This window comes from Dendrobates tinctorius, unplaced genomic scaffold (assembly GCF_039654945.1).
Source record: "Dendrobates tinctorius isolate UK_male_01 unplaced genomic scaffold, ASM3965494v1 ptg000166l, whole genome shotgun sequence".
Taxonomy (NCBI): domain Eukaryota; kingdom Metazoa; phylum Chordata; class Amphibia; order Anura; family Dendrobatidae; genus Dendrobates; species Dendrobates tinctorius.
Window position 1 is genome coordinate 13433564 of NW_027361833.1, and position 17689 is coordinate 13451252.

The 17689-nt window shown below is 40.7% G+C and overlaps 1 protein-coding gene across 1 annotated transcript in view; it reads right to left on the reverse strand.

The window, feature by feature from the left end:
• Window positions 1-17689, reverse strand: part of CFAP47 (cilia and flagella associated protein 47) — a 926770-nt gene that overhangs the window by 65572 nt on the left and 843509 nt on the right. Inside the window, exon 61 of the mRNA XM_073550693.1 lies at window positions 13041-13199. Within this exon, the coding sequence (XP_073406794.1) occupies window positions 13041-13199 (159 nt within the window). The remainder of the gene's footprint in view (window positions 1-13040; window positions 13200-17689) is intronic.

The following is a 17689-nucleotide window of genomic DNA, read 5'->3' on the forward strand; positions in this document are numbered from 1 at the left end:
TGCTGCCTTGCTCCTCTGACTGTTCACTGCCTGTGTCTAATTACAGGGCCAATTTGCCTCTACCGCCATAACTACTGCTGCCTTGCTCCTCTGCCGGTGTCTAATTACAGGGCCAATTTGCCTCTACCGCCATAACTACTGCTGCCTTGCTCCTCTGCCGGTGTCTAATTACAGGGCCAATTTGCCTCTACCGCCATAACTACTGCTGCCTTGCTCCTCTGCCGTTGTCTAACTACAGGGCCAATTTGCCACTACCACTTCATAACTACTGCTGGGCAATTACAGGGTCAATTAGTATCTGTTTACTCTACAATACTCCAGGACGCCTTCTTCACTGCCAGATAACTGCCAAATAGACTCCTTTACCTGTGCCAACATGAGTCATAACAAAAAGTATGTCAATGCCAGTGAAAGGAAAGCAGCTTTAGCACTACGACAAAAACAACGCCGTGCTAATGAGACTCCTGAGGAAAAACACCATCGCCTTGAGAAGATTAAGGCTTATAAACGCCGTCGCCTCACACACGAATCCCCTAACTCTAAATCCATAAGATTGGCTGAAGAAGCCTCTGCACGCCGTCACCGCCGACAACAGACGGCCTCTTCCTCATCATTATTATTAGACTCACAACAGGATGCTTCCACATCAGCATGTGGAACAATTTACTGCTACACTTCATCCCATATGCCGTTCACTGACATAACTAATCAGCAATCTGTTTCTGCCCTATCAATACCACCATTCAATACCGATGCACAGTATGCCAATGCCAGTGAAAGGAAAGCAGCTTTAGCACTACGACAAAAACAACGCCGTGCTAATGAGACTCCTGAGGAAAAACAGCATCGACTTGACAAGATTAAGGCTTATAAACGCCGTCGTCTCACACACGAATCCCCTAACTCTAAATCTATTACATTGGCTGAAGAAGCCTCTACACGCCATCACCGCCAACAACAGACGGCTTCTTCCTCATCATCTATAATAATAAATGCCCTAACCAGCTTCCGGTTGTAACAACTTCCGTCCAGTTGTAACCGGTGACGTCACCACACACACACGCACATATTAACCCTCAACACACCACACCGCCTCAACACACACTCCTCTCACCTTTCACCTCCACTCATGTCCACTCACTCTTTCACTCCACATACGTTCCTTTCTCTCACTCCGTTTCTCATACTCACACCGTCATCGTCGCTGCCCCGACATCTTCCTCCGCCGCCGCGATCCTGGATCCAGACGTTCTCCAGGCCGCCGACATGTTCTTGCGGCGACGCCATCTTGGATTTCGTGAAATCCCGCGAGATTCAAGATGGCGTCGCCGCAAGAACATGTCGCTGGCGTGGACGACTCGGGATCCAAAAAGATGGCGTCGGCGAAATCTCGCGAAATTACGCCGACGCCATTTTGGATCCCGATGTCGTCCACGCCGGCGACATGTTCTTGCGGCGACGCCATTTTGGATCGGCGAAATCCCGCGATAGTCAAGATGGCGTCGCCGCAAGAACATGTCGCCGGCGAGGACGACGTCGGGATCCAAAATGGCGTCGGCGAAAACTCGCGAGATTTCGCCGACGCCATTTTGGATCCCGACGTCGTCCACGCCGGCGACATGTTCTTCCGGCGACGCTATCTTGACTATCGCGGGATTTCACGATACTCAAGATGGCGTCGCCGCAAGAACATGTCGCCGGCGTGGACAACGTCTGGATCCAGGATGGCGCCGGCGGAAGAAGAAGATGTCGGGGATCGTGCAGCAGCGGCGATGACGGCGTGAGTATGAGAGACGGAGTGAGAGAAGGGGTCGTATGTGGAGTGAAAGAGTGAGTGGAGATGATGAAAGGTGAGAGGAGTGTGTGTTGAGGAGTGTGTGTGTTGAGGGTTAACATGGCAAGAGGTGTGATGCTATCGCATCCTCCCGATGCGATAGCATCGGGCCATAATCTAGTTTATTATATGAAGGCTAGATGTTGCTATTTTCACCATAAAATCAAGAACTAATACCTTATACAGATTAATCTCACTAATCAAAAACAAGGTTTCAAGTATTTTTTACATGTAATTACAAGTTGTTAGGAATGGAGGAACGTACTAAATAAAAATAATAATAAAGTGTGTTCGCCGCTCGGGGTCTACCGTGCAGTAGATGATATGACTGCTGCTAAGTGGTGGCAGGCAAGCAACATGGCGGAAATGCGCATGTGGGTTAAACGTCACCCAGGTGCGCAGAGCAATCTCTGTTAAGTCACAGAGGTGCCAACAAAGACAAATACAATAAGGATGAGCCTGTTGGAGTCACAGTACTCAGAGTAAATGCACACACGGTATCTGGTCACAGGAGCAGAGCCAAAGACAGCGGAACTGCGTCCATCTAGACCTACCGTGCGTGCGACATTGCAACTGCGGACGTCAAGGAGGGCTGCAACTGCAGCGCGGCATAGGACACTGCCGCTAGACGACAAAGCTAGTACACAAGCGCAATGTCGGATGCTAGCAACTGTGGATGATGTAGTAGTGGCGTGCTGGTGCTGACTCTAAGCTTAGTCCCTGTCCACATACGTAATATCAGAGGGAAGGGGTTTCAAATGAGTCATTCACCAGAATCATACATCCATCATCATTCACACAGTAGCAACTAGAGACTATACTAGCGCATGGTGGAATGGCCATGCGTGCTTTTTATAGCAGCCGGGACCTTCCGGAAGCTTCCAGATCTCCGAGATGGACCAATGAGATCTGGAGCAGGACCTGAGCACATGACTCCCGATCTCCAATGGGAAATGGTCTCATGAGCATGCTCAGTAGGAGGACAGAGGGACTTAGCCCCTGGAGAGATTTGCTGCAAGTCAATCTCCTCTGCGGTAGATAAACAGCAAGAGACCGCAGAATGTAAGAGTCTGGATTCCTGCATAGCTGACGCAGAAACCTGACGCCTAACATTAAGTAGTATTTTACATTTGGTAACCATGTGGAGAATAATAAATTCTTTATTATATTGTTCTCCTGTCATATCAAGACCTCAACATATAGGTTAGTATGAGAGTAGTCTTGCTTAGAAGTTAGATAATATAAATGAGTATAAAAAGCCATAAATTAGGATAATGGTGGATAATACAGCTTTTATTAATATCATATTTTCAGCCTTTTTAGATGCTGCAGATCACAGTGTTTTTCTTGTATTTCTAAATTGTTCTTGCAGCATTTGCATGCTATCTACTGTATATTCATAAGGTACATTTCCTTTAATATATCAGTTATAAAGAAATAAAAATAACCTCGAAGTTTAATATGAGAAAGTACAGACTGTTCATTGCTTTATGACAGAAATGAGAAACACAGAATTAAAAAAGTGCACTTCTCTTTGTTCTAAGCGTTCCCTAAGGCAGATTTATAATGATATTTCTTGCAATAATGTTTTCTAATTTCAAGTCTTTTCTACAGAATATGTTGTTCCCTCTTCAAAAAAAATAACAAAAAATAACCATAAAAAAAACATTGTTAGAAAAGAAAAATAACTAAAAAAATCTTTAAAAATAACACCTTAATTTGTAAAATAAAGAGATTTCAAAATTAGGTTTTATACTTCCTTGAAAAGTAAAATTTGTAATACATTGTGTACTTTGTTATTATATAAAAGAATATATACTACAGTCTACTAATTGAAATTAAAGTGATTCCCTCTCTTCACTGTCAAAGAGAGCTGAAAGGTAGTTAATAGTTAGCACAATTATTCTTTTATACATGTGAAAAAGCCCCTTCCTGATTTCCTATTCTTTTGAATGCTTGTCACACTTAAATATTTCAGATCACCAAACAAATTTAAATATTAGACAAACATAACACAAGTAAGCACAAAATGCAGTTTTAAAAAGAAGGTCTTTATTATTAAGAGAAAGAGAAATCCAAACCTACAGGACATGATCGCCCCCCCTTAAAACACAAGTTAACTGTAGTTTATCAAATGTTTGGGAAGCCGAGTTCAAATTCCCTAGCCACACCCAGGCCTAATTAATGCCACACCTGTTCTCAAGAAAACGCTTAAATAGTACCTGCCTGACAAAATGATGTAGACCAAAAGTTTCTCAAAAACTAGACATAATGCTGCGATCCAAAGAAATTGTTGAACAAATGAGAAACAAAGTAATTGAGATCTATCAGTCAGGAAAAGGTTATAAAGCCATATTTAAAGCTTTGGAACTCCAGCAAACCAGAATGAGAGCCATTGTCCAAAAATGGCAAAAACATGGAGCATGGTTGAACCTTCCCAGGAGTGGCCGGCGACCAAAATTACCCCAAGAGTGCAGTGATGACTCATCCAAGAGGCCACAAAAAAACCCAAAACAACAACATCCATAGAACTCCAGGTCCCCTTACCTCAGTTAAAGTCAGAGTTCATGACTCCATCATAAAAAGAGAGTGGGCAAAAATGGCCTGCATGGCAAAGTTCCAAGATGGAAACCACCGTTGAGCAATAAGATCATAGAGGCTCATCTCAGTTTTGCTAGTAAACGTTCTTGATGATCCCCATGACTTTTGGGAGATTTGTCTCGTGGACTGATGAAACAAAAGTTGAACTTTGTGGAAAGAGTATGTCCCATTACATCTGGCATAGAAGTAACACAGCATTTCAGAAAAGGATCATACCAGCAACAGTACAATATGGTGGTGGTGGTAGTGTGATGGTCTAGGGCAGTTTTGCTGCTTCAGGACCTGGAAGACTTGCTGTGGTAAATGGAACCATGAATTCTGCTGTCTTCCAAAAATATCCTGAAGGAAAATGTCTGACCATCTGTTTGTGACCTCAAGCTTAAGCGCACTTTGGTTGTGGAGCAGGACAATGATCCAAAACACACCAGCAAATCCACTTCTGAATGCTTAAAAAGAACATTAAGACTCTGGAGTGACGTAGTCAAAGTCCTGACCTTAATCTGATTGAGATGCTGTGGCATGAGCTTAAAAAGGCGCTTCATGCTTGGAAACCCTCCATTGTGGCTGAATTACAACAATTCTGCAAAGATGAGTGGGCCAAAATTCTTCCAGAGCATTGTAAAAGACTAATTGTCAGTTATCACAAATGACTGATTGCAGTTGCTGCTGCTAATGGTGGCTCAACCAGTAATTTGGTTTAGGGGGAATAACTTTTTCACACATGGTTTGGATTTCTTTTTCCCCTAATAATAAAGGGCTTTATTTAAAAACTGCATTTCATGTTTACTTGCATTATCTTTGTCTAATGTTTAAATTTGTTTGGTGATCTGAAACATTTAAGTGTGACAAACATGCAAAAGAAAAGGAAATCAGGAAGGGACAAACACTGTTTCACACAACTGTAGGTAGCTACCTACTCCAAAAATATTTAGAAGCTTGCTTGAGATAGAAGCCCTACTCCAAAAATAAGCCCTATTTACAGTCAGGGTCGGCGTTAGAGGAAGCCAAACTGGCTTACATCAAAGCAAAAAGAGCTCATTGTTGAAAGTTATCAGTCAGTAGAAGGGTACAAAAAAATTTCCAAGGCATTTCCATAAAACACTGTGAAGACAGTCACCAAGGAGAGGCTTAGATTGGCACAAGAGCCACATTTCATAAAACTGAACATCCAACAAAAACTGATTAAAAGGCAAGACAAGAAATTAGGCTGGGTGACTGCCAAGAGGCCTACACTAACATTAAAGAAGCTGCAGGAATTTCTAGAAAGTACTGGTCTTGTACTGCAAGTCACATCAAGCTTCCGTATTCTTGATATGTGTCATCATTGGGGTAGGGTGCCAGGATTGAAGCCTTTTCTTACAAAGAGATGCATCCAAGCCAAAACCTAAATCAAGTCCTCGAAAAGCAAGTGGGAACATTTGCTATTGTCTGATGAGATCAAGGTTGAACTTTTTGGCAATAATTTCAACAGGTATGTTTTGCATGAAACCAATATTGCGCACCAAAAAAAAACATACCCATGGTGATGCGGGTTGCAGGTAGCATTATACTTTGGATCTGACTTTTGCAGGTGGAATTGGAGCTTAAGTCAAGTTGGAAGTAATTATGAACAGTTTCAAATATCAGTTAGTTTTGCAACAAAATCTTTAGGCCTCTGCTAAAAGGCTGAAGATTAAAAGGAATTTCACATTTCAGCAAGACAACGACAGTAAGCATTCCTCCAAAACAACAAAAGAATGACTTTGCCAGAAGATCAAAGATTTTGAAAAGTCTAGCCAGAGTTCTGACCAATCCAATAAAAAATCTGCATGTTGACCTTAAAAGAGCTGTGCACAGGAGATGCCCTCACAATCTGACAGAGGTGAAGTGCTACTGCAAGGAAAGGTGGGCAAACATTGCCAATTTTAGATGTGCCTCTTTCTAAACTACATGACAACAATTTAGACTAGCGAGCTCACAGGCCATCTTCTGTGTGGACCAGAAATTGCCCTCAACTTAAGTTAATGAAGCTCACATTAAGACTTACAGTTAGGTAGATATATATTTGGACAGAGACAACATTTATCTAATTTTGGTTATAGACATTACCACAATGAATTTTAAACAAAACAATTCAGATGCAGTTGAAGTTCAGACTTTCAGCTTTCATTTGAGGGTATTCACATTAAAATTGGATGAAGGGTTTAGGAGTTTCAACTCCTTAACATGTGCCACCCTGTTTTTAAAGGGACCAAAAGTAATTGGACAGATTAAACAATTGTAAATAAAATGTTCATTTCTAGTACTTGGTTGAAAACCCTTTGTTAGCAATGACTGCCTGAAGTCTTGAACTCATGGACATCACCAGTCGCTGCGTTTCCTCCTTTTTGATGCTCTACCAGGTCTTCACTGCGGTGGTTTTCAGTTGCTGTTTGTTTGTGGGCCTTTCTGTCTGAAGTTTAGTCTTTAACAAGTGAAATGCATGCTCAATTGGGTTGAGATCAGGTGACTGACTTGGCCATTCAAGAATATTCCACTTCTTTGCTTTAATAAACTCCTGGGTTGCTTTGGCTTTATGTTTTGGATCATTGTCCATCTGTAGTATGAAACGACGAACAATCAATTTGGCTGCATTTGGCTGGATCTGAGCACACAGTATGGCTCTGAATACCTCAGAATTCATTCGGCTGCTTCTGTCCTGTGTCACATCATCAATAAACACTAGTGACCCAGTGCCACTGGCAGCCATGCATGCCCAAGCCATCACACTGCCTCCGCTGTGTTTTACAGATGATGTAGTATGCTTTGGATCATGAGCTGTACCACACCTTTGCCATACTTTTCTCTTTCCATCATTCTGGTAGAGTTTGATCTTGGTTTCATCTGTCCAAAGAATGTTCTTCGAGAACTGTGCTGGCTTTTTTAGATGTTTTTTAGCAAAGTCCAGTCTAGCCTTTTTATTCTTGATGCTTATGAGTGGCTTGCACCGTGCAGTGAACCCTCTGTACTTACTTTCATGCAGTCTTCTCTTTATGGTAGATTTGGATATTGATACGACTACCTCCTGGAGAGTGTTGTTCACTTGGTTGGCTGTTGTGAAAGGGTTTCTCTTCACCAAGGTGATTATTCTGCGATCATCCACCACTGTTGTCTTCCATGGGCGCCCAGGTCTTTTTGCATTGATGATTTCACCAGTGCTTTCTTTCTTTCTCAGGATGTACCAAACTGTAGATTTTGCCACTCCTATTGTTGTAGCAATTTCTCGGATGGGTTTTTTCTGTTTTTGCAGCTTGGCTTGTTTCACCTGCATGGAGAGCTCCTTTGACCGCATGTTTCCTTCACAGCAAAACCTTCCAAATGCAAGCACCACACCTCAAATCAACTCCAGGCCTTTTATCTGCTTAATTGAGAATGAAATAACGAAGGGATTGCCCACGAAATAGCCTTGGAGTCAATTGTCCAATTACTTTTGGTCCCTTTAAAAACAGGGTGGCACATGTTAAGGAGCTGAAACTCCTAAACCCTTCATCCAATTTTAATGTGGATACCCTCAAATGAAAACTGAAAGTCTGAACTTCAACTGCATCTGAATTGTTTTGTTTAAAATTCATTGTGGTAATGTCTAGAACCAAAATTAGAAAAATGTCTCTGTCCAAATATATATGGACCTAACTGTACAAACATACTGTAATGAGCACAAGTGCTTGTTACTCGAGTTTGCCTAGGGTGCTTGGGTATACACTGAGTATCAAGTGATATGTTCGAGGTCTTGGGGCCGTATGTTTCATGGCTCTTAGACAGCCACAAAACAAGTGTAGATTGTCTGTATTTCTCAGGCAATCACTGCATGCTTTGTGGCTATTTTACAGCAACCAAACATGCAGCAGCAGGAAATCGAGCACCTGTAATAATCGATGCATACCTGACTACCCTAAGCAGTATCAAGTAATGAGCACTTGCACTCATCACTACTTCTAAACTCTAGAAAAAGCAATTTCAAGTTGACCCAGAAGATGCTGTATGAGTTGGAAAGTATGAATTGCAGTTATATAGTTCGGAAGAAGATCATTGCTTTGTTGGGAATGGAAGAAGATAGCAATGAAAAAATACTTTAACACATGCACAATCCAACATTACAATAAATATTGCTAAGAGATTAAGGAATAACATTTTTTCTAGTACGTCTTTGCGCATTCACTGCCTAAGTGCAGGCTGTTCGCTACAAGGTCCGTGGTGCTCTCAGTGTTCAGCGTTCTGGCCGGTCCCACTGAGTAAAGGACTCAAAAGACAAAAGACTGCCGGCCTGGGCTATCCTGATGACTTCTATGTGTTTTCCTGACAACTACTTGAAATCGACTGAAAGGAAACATGCTCGCACAGAGGATCCAAACATACAGGTCTGATCTTAGCTCTCTATATCTACCTCGAACAAATTACCGCATATCACTTTCCTCATTTAAATTTTCTAACCACGGCACAAAGGCAGTTTGTGCATTGATATATGCTGCTTTATGCACCGAGTTTAGTCTACCCTTCAGAGGTGAGAGGGCTGGTTTATACAAACTTTTGAACAAGCTTAAATAAAAGTTTATGGAAATAGATTAACTATAAGGCTTAATTAACACATTAGTATTTGATCAGTATTTTGCATCAGTAATTATGAACTAATATCACGAGTGGACAATTCATATTGGAAATCTATAAGTGATAGATTTACACCTATTCTGTGTTTTGATACCAATTCTGTTTTTTATTAACAAATACTGATGAAATTCCAACCAAAATGCTAATGTGAGAATAAGGTCTAACTTGTATTTTAACAAATCTCAGAGAAAACAATCACTTTTAATTATCATACTAAAATAATTAATGTAAGTTAGCAATCTCAATGCTATAATATGTACCAAATATTTCCATGTCACATAGAAATATTGTGTTAGTTATAACAAGAATAAATGTGCAAAAATGGGAAAAAAATGACAAAAAAGGCGATACTTAGCAACACAAAAATTGAGATTGGCTTGAGTTGGTATATATGAAGCACATAAACGCATGTTCACATTGGCCATAAAACATACAAAACCTACAAGAAACAAAATGAGCAAAAACCCTGATGTAACTGAATAAGTAAAAAGCAAAAGTGCTTCTAAATAGCACAGAGTTCTTAGTAATACTGTATTTGATCAAAAATAGCATAAAAGCCATCCCACCATCGACAAGGTGACTCTGATCGGGGCGGTCCTACACTATCTAATATTAAAAACCTTACCATGTGTCAAAGATGACCTCAGTATGTGAATAAGGGCAGACAAAAGCTTTATGGTCAAAGTGAACATGCATTTATGTACTGCATGTGTACCAACTTAAATCAAGTTCAATTTTTGTGGTTTTTTTCCTTTGTATTTTTACTTTCTGTGCAGGCCGGGGTGTGGCCTTCCTCTCTCCTAAGCTGGTAATTACATTTAAAAGCTTCCCTAAACTGGTGTCTGCTGGTTGGAACCTGGTCCTTTTGTCTGCCCTAGGATACATCTAGGCTGGTCTTATTTGCATGACAGGATATTACCTACCACGCTGTTTTGATATGTGTGTTTGGGCACTAAAAGATGATTTGTCATAATGACACCGGAAAGGGTACTGTGATTGCAATACATGTATATTTTAAGTTATGAGCTAATGTATCACTAATAAGTTATAAAATGCAATTGTTCTAGAAGTCAAATAATTTTGACACCTAGATAATCATGTTCCTGATGGATAACTGTACTGTAGTTATATGTTACTGAATTTTATTAGCACTATCCCTCCAATATTCTAGTAATTGGACATGCAATGCCAGGAATAAATTCTTTTTGACAGGACACACAATTGTATCTGTTTACCCAACATAACTGTTTTCCAACTGCATTATTAACAACATAGAATTACATTTTCAGTCCTACTAAAACCAATCAACCATAAACATTACTGCATTGTAAAAGATGTCTTGGCTGCTCTCAGGTTTTACCTGCTTAATAATTTTCCATAATTCTTCCAGTTTAATTATGTTGACTATGTTTATTCAACCAATGTTGCCTGACATGCTGGATATTATTGAGCATCTCTGGGGTTTATTCTTGGCTAAGTGGCTAAAATACTGGATTACAGATGTGCCTGTTTACATTTTTCTACTTTGCAATTATTCCACCCTATTTATGAACTGGAAAATTGCCACATAACACAAAAGACACATATGTGATTTTAAGACGACAGTCCCATATGGTGCGGTACATTTTTTCAGGCATGTTTAAACTGGTGGCTAACAAAGTATGACTGCACGACAGATGATTTTATGACAAGCATCACATTTATATATGACTAGAAGTATTATAATGCCACCAACTACATTATGGAATCTGTCATCATTTTAAATGATTCTGGACTCGTAAGTGGCAGAGTATTTCATTATTAGTCACTTAGACTGGAAGAATGTCATGTTCCAATCAATACCTGCCTTTTCATCCAAACACTAGAATTCGTAAACAAGTTTTATTGCGGCGGCATAAATAGACTCCGATACCAACGGCAAGATTATTTCTCTCTCTGTGCAGGAATACCCAAGGACGCTTGTTTAAATAAAATACCATGCTGCGGAAGAATTAAATATAATTTTATTCTCACTACTGTACCTCAAGCTGTTCTGTTGGTAATTAATTGAAGTCAAGAATGCAATAGACACTTGCTATGAAGATGTACATTAAAGTGACATAGTAGACACGACTAAGTAACAGCACTTATATTTGCACCAAAGGGCACTAATTAATAACCCCACAGAGTTGTCATTGTTTGTGAAGACACTGAAGTATGAATCAAAGCAACAGCAGAACAATTCTGCAGGCGAAAAACGAAGAGACTGCATTTCATCACATTTCAAAATAGAATATTTGAACATTTCTTGTGCACATTTTATAATGCTAACAGGATTTCAAGTTTACATTTATTTTAATATGGGTGAACAAGCAGAAAAAAAAGTTTCTGAATATTTAACGGAAGCAGAACTCCAGCTGAAGAAAACTTTTAAAAACATTTTCTTTTGCTGAGGTCCTTGATGTGAAACCAACCAAAGACAACATACATGTTGTAACACAATAGTGTTTCTTGGCAGTTGTCCTCATGTCTGGAGCATGAGCCCTTTGGGGATTTAGACTGATGTAATTGAGGACAACCTCTGTACAGTGCTAAGGAACATTGTGTCTCTCTATTAGCAACCTGAATAATTATGATTGCTTCCATTGTCTTTATAGTACCACATATTTTGCTGTGCAGAACACGCTTGGTTTATAAACATAGAGAGAACTTCATGGTGTGATAACTAACAATATAAATGAACCAGCTTAATAGGTTATATGCTCACCTGACTGAATTGTGCATAGTCAGGCACAGACTGGACCACAGGGGAACAGTAGAATCCCTGGTGGGCCAGCCCAACTTCCTACATGAGCAGTTGGCACAAATAGACTTTATTAAGTATTTACAGAAAAAGCAGCATCTCATCATTCATTTAAAAATCACCCAGTTCACTAATATATGCAAACACAGGTAAATTTGTGAATGAGAGTAATGTATTACTTGCACAGTGGGCCTCCAGAGTCAATGTTACTGGTGAGGTCATTGGTACCTCAGTCCAAATCTATACATCATCATGTGAGTATATCTTCACTCCTCTCAGCTTCCCCCTTCAACCTGTCAACCAGTCTCTGGTGTGAGACCAGACCAAGAAATCCAATAAAGTGCTGAGTTCCAGTAATAATTGTTAGGGTCAGATGGGTGTGCTCATGATTCTGGCAATCACCCCAGATCCATGATTGATATACAATCATCTATATTGTATGGCTATAAAACTCATTTCAGAAACCAGAAGAAGGGGTTAGATCAGCTCTGAAATGAGCTGTACAGACATACATATAAAGATGATTTTATATTGATTCCATACTTTGTGATTACCAAAATCGGCAGAGTCCGTCTAATCTTGCTTGTCATTGCCGAATTTCAACACAATATTAGAACACATACACGCACAATATATTTTCCTTTGTGAGACACCAAGGCCAATTATATTACAGATAAATATTGTTGACCTCTGACCTCTTTGATAAGTTTTTCCCGCTCATTCAGTCTCAAACGGAAAATGAAACAGATCAATAGATCCGTGTGTTACCTGCAAGTTTTCTATAAAACCGTTTCAGAAACATGCCGAAAATCCAGAAGTTAGACAAATATTTGGGACAAAACTATCTTCTATTTACTTGTAGCATTCATTTCTAAATTTCATTCCTATTTATAGGGCCACAATCTATGGACAAAATTGGTTCTGCAGGAAACCAGTCTTCTTTTTCTAACCTCATAAATCTACTTAAAGTAAATGCATTTTGTGAGATGTGATATTCTCATGTGTTCTTTTTAGAAGACTACTGTAAATCCATTCCTGTTGTAATATTCAGTGAGTAAGTACTTTATTCTGAATGTTTTGCAGAAGTCCTGCTGTTTGCGGAGACATAAGTAGTTATAGCCTGGTAATATAAAATGTATAATTTTGACCTCAGCTTTTGATACATACTGTAGGAAATAACGGTAAGCATTATGAACTAACCGTTGCTAACTTGAACTTCCTCTTGTACAAGTGGCGCCCTTTCCATAGACTTAATTTCTTGACTCGACACTGGCATAGCAGTCTGACCGGGAACAACACCAGTCAGCAATATTTCTACTCTCTCTTCAGTTCGACTTCTTGCTTGGCAACTCACGACTGCTGGAAAATGAACCATAACAATAAAATTAAGTTTAATTTAAAAAAAAGCACAATCATCATATTTGTGCACAATAAAAATGACATTGTAATAAAAGTATGCCCATATTTAGGCAAGGATCTCATCTGTAAATGGAAACCTGAGTTATGTAATGGACCTGTACCTGCCATGAGTTTTTTGGGAAAATAAATTGAACGATATGGCAAGTCTGTCATTTGGAATACATATATTTGTGACACTTGCACATGTGCCTAAAAACTGGTTGTAACCACAGAGATTATCTAAGCATCACTGATTAACTAATGTTTTCCTGCAACACTTCATTGAACACAGCCCTAGTCCGGCTGCAATGGAGAACAAAATTGAACACCAGACCAAGGTAGTTTGAATCTTTTTGCTCATCTCTGATATACAATATATACACACATATGAATAGTCAGTGTATGCATATATACATATACAGTTTGGTCCAGAAATGTTTGGACAGTAGCAGAATCTTCGTGATTTGTACTCTGCATGTCACTATTTTAAAATGAAACAACTGAGATACAATTGAAGTGTTAGACTTTCAGGTTTAATTAAAGGGGTTGAACAAAAATATTTTGTGAAACGTTTAGGAATTGCAACCATTTGTGTTACAAAGCCTCCTCATGTCAGGGGCGCAAAAGTAATTGGACAAATTAAAGTTGTACTCTGGGGAGATAAAAACATTGCACTGTTCAGGCACTCATACACTGCAAAGATGAGATGCCAAGTACACCATAGTTATCTTTATAACCCTTGTAATTCCATGTACCAGCAGCTGCTCCTCAATGCTCCCCCCTCTCGACTGGAACAATATGTCACACACCAGTATGCAGCTCCCTGCTGTGAGGAGCAGCCAGTTTCCTGATAATAGCAGGAGGCTTGGTCTGTTGCAGGCTGTTCCTAGCTGGCTCACCCCTGATATCTGTCTCTATTCAGTCCAATAATAGGGGGCATGGTGAAGGCGTGGCCTGCAGAAGGTTGTTCCTAGCTGCCCACCCCATGATATCTGTCTCTATTTAGTCAAAGAACAGGGGAGTGCTCCCTTCTAGTATCAGTCATGCCAACAAAAAGATGCAAATACATGCTGTGATCCTCTGCTATATATATATATACAGTGGCGTGTAAAAGTTTGCGCACCCCTGATCAAAATAACTGCTATTGTAAACAGTTAAGCAAGATAAAGATGAAATTATCTCTAAAAGGCTTAATGCTAAAGAGGACACATCTCCTTTGTATTTTAGTAAAAAAATGGCATCTATTACATTTTAAAAATTGCAAAAAGGAAAAAGGGCAGATGCAAAAGTTTGAGTACCCTTGGAGATTTATGTGCTCAAATAACTTTGTCCAAGGTTTTAGACCTTAATTAGCCAGTGAGGGTTATGGCTTGTTTACTGTCATTGTTAGGAAAGGCCAAGTGATGTAAATTTCACAGCTTTATAAAAAGCCAGCCTTCTCTAACCTTGTTCCAAAATACAGCAGCCATGCCTTCTTGTAAGCAGTTTAACACTCAATGTTAAACAATGAAAATGACAATGTCAATGACAATGTTAGACAATGAAAATGGTGGCTACCCACAAAGCAAGAGAAGGCTATAAGAAGATAACACAGCATTTTCAAGTTGTCATTTTCTCAGTTTGAAATGTAATTAAGAAATGGCAGTAAAAGGATAATGGAAGTTAAGTCAAGGTCTGGAAGATCAAGCGAAATTTCAGTGAGAGCTGCTCGTAGGATTGCTAGAGAGGTAAATCAGAACCCCTGCTTGACTACAAAAGACCTTCAGGAAGATTTAGCAGACTCTGGAGTTGTGGTACATTGTTCTACTCTTCAGAGACACCTGCACAAATACAGTATGGCATTGATGGAAGAGTCATCAAAAGAAAACTTTGACTGCATCCTCACCAGAAAATTCAGAAGTATGCAAAAGAACATGTAAGCAATCCTGATGCATTTTGGAAACAAGTCCTATGGCCTGATGAGGTTAAAATAGAACTCTTTAGCCACAATGAACAAAAGTATTGTTAGAGCACACGAGATGCGTGAATTATTATCTTAATGGTCTGCAGCAAAAATGTATATGAGAGGTTTATGGCTGGAGAAATCAGAGCACAAATGCAAGGAGTTGTGTCTCAAATGATTTCTGAATTTATTGATTAAAAGCACAGTATTTATAGAAAAAAATTAGGTGGTTTCCACACATTACCTCATTGCCTTTTATCTAATAACTAACTACGGTTAGATATAACAAATTATAATGATTATATATATATAAAGCTGAGTGTATAGCCCCGCCCACTTTGCATAGCCACACTCACTATATCCCACATCGTCCCGTCAGCCAGAGCCACTGGACTACTACCCCTAATATCCCACATTATCCCGTCAGCCAGAGCCACCGGACTACTACCCCTAATATCCCATATCATCCCATCAGCAAGAGCCATTGGACTACTACCCCTAATATCCCACATCATCCCGTCAGCCAGAACCACCGGACTACTACCACTAATACCCCACATCATCCCATCACAGCCGCCGGACTAATACCCCTAATATCCCACATCATCCTGTCAGAGCCACCGGACTAATACCCCTAATATCCCACATCATCCCGTCACAGCCGCCGGACTACTACCCCTAATATCCCACATCATCCCGTCACAGACACCAGACAACTACCCCTAATATCCCACATCATCCCGTCAGAGCCTCCGGACTACTACCCCTAATATCCCAGATCATCCCATCACAGGTGCCTACTACTACCACTAATATCTCACATCATCCCATCAGCCAGAGCCACCAGACTACTCCCCCAATATCCCACATCATGCCGTCAGCCAGAGCCACTGGACTACTACCCCTAATATCCCACATCATCGCGTCAGCCAGAGCCACAGGACAACTGCCACTAATATCCCACATCATCCCGTCATAGCCACCGGACTACTACACCTAATATTCCACATCATCGCATCAGCCAGAGCCACCGGACAACTGCCACTAATATCCCACATCATCCCGTCACAGACACCAGACAACTACCCCTAATATCCCACATCATCCCGTCAGAGCCTCCGGACTACTACCCCTAATATCCCAGATCATCCCATCACAGCTGCCTACTACTACCACTAATATCTCACATCATCCCATCAGCCAGAGCCACCAGACTACTCCCCCTAATATCCCACATCATGCCGTCAGCCAGAGCCACTGGACTACTACCCCTAATATCCCACATCATCGCGTCAGCCAGAGCCACAGGACAACTGCCACTAATATCCCACATCATCCCGTCATAGCCACCGGACTACTACACCTAATATTCCACATCATCCCGTCACAGCCGCCGGACTACTACCCCTAATATCCCACATCATCCCGTCAGAGCCACCGGACTACTACCCCTAATATGCCACATCATCCCGTCAGAGCCATTGGACTACTACCCCTAATATCCCATATCATCCTGTCATCCAGAGCCACCGGAATACTAACCCTAATATCCCACATCATCCCATCAGCCAGAACCAACAGACAACTACCACTAATATCCCACATCATCCCGTCAGAGCCACTGGACTAATAACCCTAATATCCCATATCATCCTGTCAGCCAGAGTCATCGAACTACTACCCCTAATATCCCACATCCTAACTTCCATACCGGGGATCCCTTTAAGAGAGGCCTGGGGTCAAAACCAAAGTGCTGGAAGGATTTGCCCTGACTTCTATACCAATGATCCTTTTAAGAGGGAAGATGTGCCTATGGGATGGAGGATGTGTGATGGGTTTATGGGAAGGAGAGGGGGATTCATTTCTGTCATGTGCTCTCTGCTCCTTTCTGGGGGGCAGACAATGGCTGGGAGCTTATGTTCCTGGGGATGCTAGATTTCTCCCACCATGGCAGTGTCTGCTGAGGTGTTATCATGGAGTGAGAAAACTTTTGCTCATAGCAACCAATCACAGCTCAGCATCTTTGCTTAGTGATTGGTTGTAAGGAAAACTGTTGCTCATTGCAACCAATCACAGCTCAGCTTCTTTTTAACAGCTCTGGTGAAATGAAAGATGCTTCATGATTGGTTGGTGATACACACATACATGCATACATACATTCACTTTTATATACACTGTGTGCAGAATTATTAGGCAAATGAGTAGTTTGATCACATCATCCTTTTTATACATGTTGTCCTACTGCAAGCTGTATAGGCTTGAAAGCCAACTGCCAATTATGTAAATCAGGTGATTTGCATCTCTGTAATGAGGAGGGGTGTGGTCTAATGACATCAACACCCTATATAAGGTGTGCTTAATTATTAGGCAACTTCCTTTCCATTGGCAAAATGGGTCAGAAGAAAGATTTGACGGACTCTGAAAAGTAAAAAATTGTGCAATGTCTTGCAGAGGGATGCAGCAGTCTTGAACTTGCCAAACTTTTGGACAATCAAGTGTTTTATCGCAA